This window comes from Opisthorchis viverrini (genome assembly GCF_000715545.1).
Source record: "Opisthorchis viverrini unplaced genomic scaffold opera_v5_24, whole genome shotgun sequence".
In the NCBI taxonomy this organism is placed as follows: domain Eukaryota; kingdom Metazoa; phylum Platyhelminthes; class Trematoda; order Opisthorchiida; family Opisthorchiidae; genus Opisthorchis; species Opisthorchis viverrini.
In genome coordinates, this window is record NW_008751680.1 from 2,546,456 (window position 1) to 2,550,992 (window position 4,537).

Genomic DNA, 4,537 nt, shown 5'->3' on the forward strand with positions numbered 1-4,537 from the left:
CATGGCGATATTTCTACGTAGTCACAATGAAATGCATCGTGGATGGAAATGCCTTCATCTTTTTTGAACGATCTGAGGCCTTTTCTGCTGGTTTAGGGTGATAGCGTCAGTGTCGTCTATCCCAACGAGTGCAACCGCGTGCCTCGTGCGCAAATAGACCTATTGTGAGCTCGGCAGCACTGATCACGACGCAAAAGTAAATCGTACATATGAACACGGCTCATATACTCGTGAAGTCGGTCGTGCGAATTCCCACCTTTTATAATCGGCGGATTTACATAACACTCTGGATTGCATGCCAATTTAGTTTCAACTTGATTCTTAGCTAAATTCCAACCGAATCTCCCGTTATCTTATATCTGAAGGCGATTCACAAAGAAGACATAGTGTTTTGACTTGACAAGATGTCCGGACAAGTTTTTATATTTACATGAGGTTTCCTTCATGAAAATATATTCATAAGGTTGGTGAAAACTTCGCCAGCCCACGACCGGCTTCGTCCTTCGTCCCCAAATTTCTGTCAAAGTTTTGTTTTACTTGAACCCAAATTTGGCGCAGTTCGAAAACTACACTCCTTTGCGCACAAATTTGATTTTCGCCAGAGACTCAACTGGATCTCAGCTGAATGTCTGGTCAGTGATATTGTTCAACTGAATGTACTGCACAAAGTCTGTTTCACGTTTCGGTTGACCCGCTAGTCGAGATGTTGCAGGATATTGGTCAGCAAGTAGGAGAATGACCCCGATTGATTTCTGCAACCAGCCCAATATCGATCGGTTTTAGACGGTGCTGATGAAATAGCAAGAACCATATTGTATCAATAATCTTTTGCACTGACCCCTCATAACAATACTGCACTCGTGGCAAATCAATCAAAAATCGAAAAGCGATCTAACAGCGCGCAAACTAACAAGCAAGGTCAGTCAAAAAACGTCGCTATTGATCCGCTTTTGCTTGCCCAAGATCACGATATGTTGACAAGTTTTGTCTTGTGCGTTTTCATACCGTGTTTCGCACAAAACACTATATTTGGACACGAAATGGAAAATTTCTTGTTATCCTATTCTCCGAGCAGTTTTTCAGGTCATCAGGCGCGACAAAACAGCTTTCCGCCCATCCTTATTTGGGGAAATCTGTTTGTATCTATGACAAAGTGAAAAGAAAGAAGCTTACGAGGAAACTGAACCCGCCACACAATTTAGGTTCGAGGCGTGAATTCCGGACAAACGTACATTGATTACGGCTGTTACAGCCAGTCGAATATTAACTGAAGGGAGACCAACTATGCTCTTAGAATGATTAGACACTGCGTTTGTTCTTGTACAGTTTGCCTTCAATATTGCGTCAACCAACTGTGTCCGTTTAGCTACAAGTCAAAATGGTGGCAACTAAAATTCGACAACACACAAGCACGTTTGCTATGGGATTGCTACTGTCACGATAGTGAGCAATAGGCCGTGCTTTTGCGGCACTATCCCGATTCAGTCAACAGGAGCATGCCCTGATTGTCTGCACAAGCTCACGTGGGGCAGAAGGTGAGGTGAAGTTAACGAAATACACTCATTTGCAAACTAATTTGGTTCTTCGAGAGGCTCACCTGGAACCCAGCTGAATCCCTCGGTCTTGATGTGTCCTGGTAGCTGAATCGGCTGCACCAGGCCGCCTCATGTTTCAGTCGCTACGATATTCGAGATATCGCGATACATATGCATTTCGTAACGCGCTACTCACAAGGTTGCTGAAAATTCGCCGACAGCCCACGACCGGTTTCGCCCTTCTTGGGGCTCATCAGGTAGGCGCAGTCCCCGAGTTTCCGTCAACCTTATGTTCTTCTTGAAACCAAATTGGACGAAATCAGCGACCTACACTCATCTGCAAACTAATTTGGTTTTGATTGGGGACTCACCTGGAACCCAGCTGAATTTCTCGGTTTTGAGGTGAGGTTATTGTAACGAATGATTTTAGGACCAGGTTATAGTGAGTTTGTACTGCAATACGAACGCTGAGACACGTGATCTCATTTTGATCAAGTCGTTATAGAGCAATTGTCGGTCAGTGATGAGAAAATAAAGACAAAACAATCAATTACTATCTTATCTCCCACCTCCTAAGTTCAGTATTCGACTGATACAGACGGACATCCAGAATGGAAAAATGAGGCGAAGTGAAGACCAGAAGTTGCCAGACCTTCTGACAAAGGATTACGATTGGTCACAGCAGACTTGTTTCCGTCTGCCTGGCTCATACTGAGGCATATGTTCCTTTGCTCGTGCTTCAAACGTACTTTCAGTATAACCTTCACCACACATGTGGGTAGATTTGTAAACAGAGTTTGCTTTTTGAAAGCACGCCTACAGGTCTTTTGATTCAAGACAACGGTACAATCTTGACTGTACAGTGCACTCCCACATCACTTTGTTTGAACAGTCATCCTCCTATCCTGATCCAATCCTTCTGGTAAGTTTATACTAAAAGGTGAAAGCACTGGACTCGAGTCTCGCTCTCACCAGCGCTCATCATCATGATAAGTCTGCTTGAATGCGACATCCATAGCTCTTTGGATACATCTGGTCCTCGGTTCACTTGTCACACGCTTGCGGCTGATAAGTGTTTCAAATAACACCATCCAGCAATGGCTGTCTTGTGATAACTGCTCCTCTGTTAGGGAACAAAACGGGTATCGTGGACTGGCCAACAACCGGCACATTTGTCCACAGAATAGACCTGACAAACAAATATTAGTATATAAATAAGCAGTTGTTGATTCACCTTGGTTACACGTAGGTTTAGACCATCAGCAGAAGAAGTTTGGTAAAAACTTGGGGAGGGGGAACATTCAGAAAGCACCCAGTTGAAAATTACGACTTAACGGAATTCCTTTTAATAATGGCTTCAAAAATACTGACCATATTTGGTCACCGTTCGGTCACATTTCAGAGCAACTCATGGTCAGTACTCTGTACAACTGTTTGATCGTACAAGCAAAGGGTTCTTAAATGGAATGTATCGTATTACTTGTGTCGGCTTTTGCCATGAGCTTGCACCTCATCGTTCCAATAAAATCAGGGGAAAGACAGTGATTCAAACCCTTCGTTCAACACATTACCGGAGCAATCGAGCCCGCCAGAGTAACAGCAGAAAACATCACACCGATAATAAACTTCGGTTTAATGATGTCCTCGATAGTATAGTATAAACATGTACAAATCACGTAAGAAGGAACTAAGCGGAGAAATTACCTAACTCTGGTGCAAAGGCACTAACCGAAGAACTTTACAGCTCGCCATATCATAGGACCATAGGTTCGCAACAAATCAATGATTTGTTCCAGATAGTATCTCGACGAACCATGTGTACGTCTCAGTCTTGTATTTCGCGCCTTGTTTAACAACTCTTCATCCTCTTCATCTTCTGTTGAATAGTCATCTTCACCTTGATCCCTGGAATAATCATAGGCCATCTCCTCATCTTCGTTGTCTTCTTCCGGTGGTTCATAGTCCTGATCGGCGGGACCATCGTCGACATAGTCAACACGGGTGATAAAACGTGTGTCCTCATCACCTGAGAGCCGATATTGATCAAACCGCCCAGCCTTTAAGCAGGGTAGGCTCGAAAAGGTGTAGATCACAAGTAGCCACCAGGCACAGTAGGCGTGCATCGCGCTATGTGCATGAGTTGGAAATGTTTGGACGTTTGACTGAAATTGCTGGTCACGTGATGACGTAACGCAATCGACTTTTGTGCACTCATATACTATGGACGAAGTCATAAGGGGCTTTGCGCTTGACAGTCTACTTTGATTGCAATATTGTTAATTCCAGCATTAATGAACGTGAACAAGTTATATCGTTCAAATTTCCAACGCATGATGCCCCATCTTTAGGATGAATTGAAAGACTCTAATCAGCTATTCTCATTTGCACACCAACTCAGCTGAATCTTGGGAGAAGAATTTGTCAAGCAAAAAATTCAGCTGAGATTCGGCCGAGTTCCTGTAAGAACAACTTTCCTGGAACTTGGGTTCAGTTCGAACTTACGGGTCGGAGGAGAAACCGGTTGTGGGCTGTCGAAGAGTTTCCAGTAACCTTGTGAAGAGTTGCCTCCCCCCCCTTCCCCACAAAATCCTCACCCATTTCAACTGGCACAAAGTTTTTCTGAAGGCCAGCTTCGATCTTTATTGGCAGATGCTCATCCTTCCTGAGAGTCATAGTTGAAAGAGCCGAGGTAGAAGTTAGTGATCATTAAACTGTTTTTTTCTAAGTTGCGAGCTTTTCTAAATAATCATCGAAGCTCCCTAAAATTTCGAACTGTCGAATCCAAGCTTTACGGAAACGAAATGAGGGTAAGGTGTACAGCTCCGTTCAAGACTCAAAGTTTTGTGTTTAGGCTAGCTGCAGTTGCTTGAAGGCGCATTGGATGGGCCCAACTCAGCCCCATCAGTTGGACCGGACGTCAGCGCTCACGTGTTTGATCAACCTCTTCATTTCTTGAGGGCACATTCTTACAGCACTATTATTATAGTTTGGTGTTTGCCAAA

At 43.9% G+C, this 4,537-nt stretch overlaps 1 protein-coding gene across 1 annotated transcript; it reads right to left on the reverse strand.

Annotated features, from left to right (window-relative positions):
• Positions 1-3,259: 3,259 nt before the first annotated feature.
• On the reverse strand, positions 3,260-4,208 carry T265_02115 (hypothetical protein; the record flags this gene model as incomplete). The annotated part of the gene is made up of 2 exons (XM_009166274.1): positions 3,260-3,592; positions 4,038-4,208. The coding sequence occupies 2 exons, from the start codon at positions 4,206-4,208 to the stop codon at positions 3,260-3,262; spliced, it is 504 nt and encodes a 167-aa protein (XP_009164538.1).
• Between the last annotated feature and the right edge of the window lie 329 nt (positions 4,209-4,537).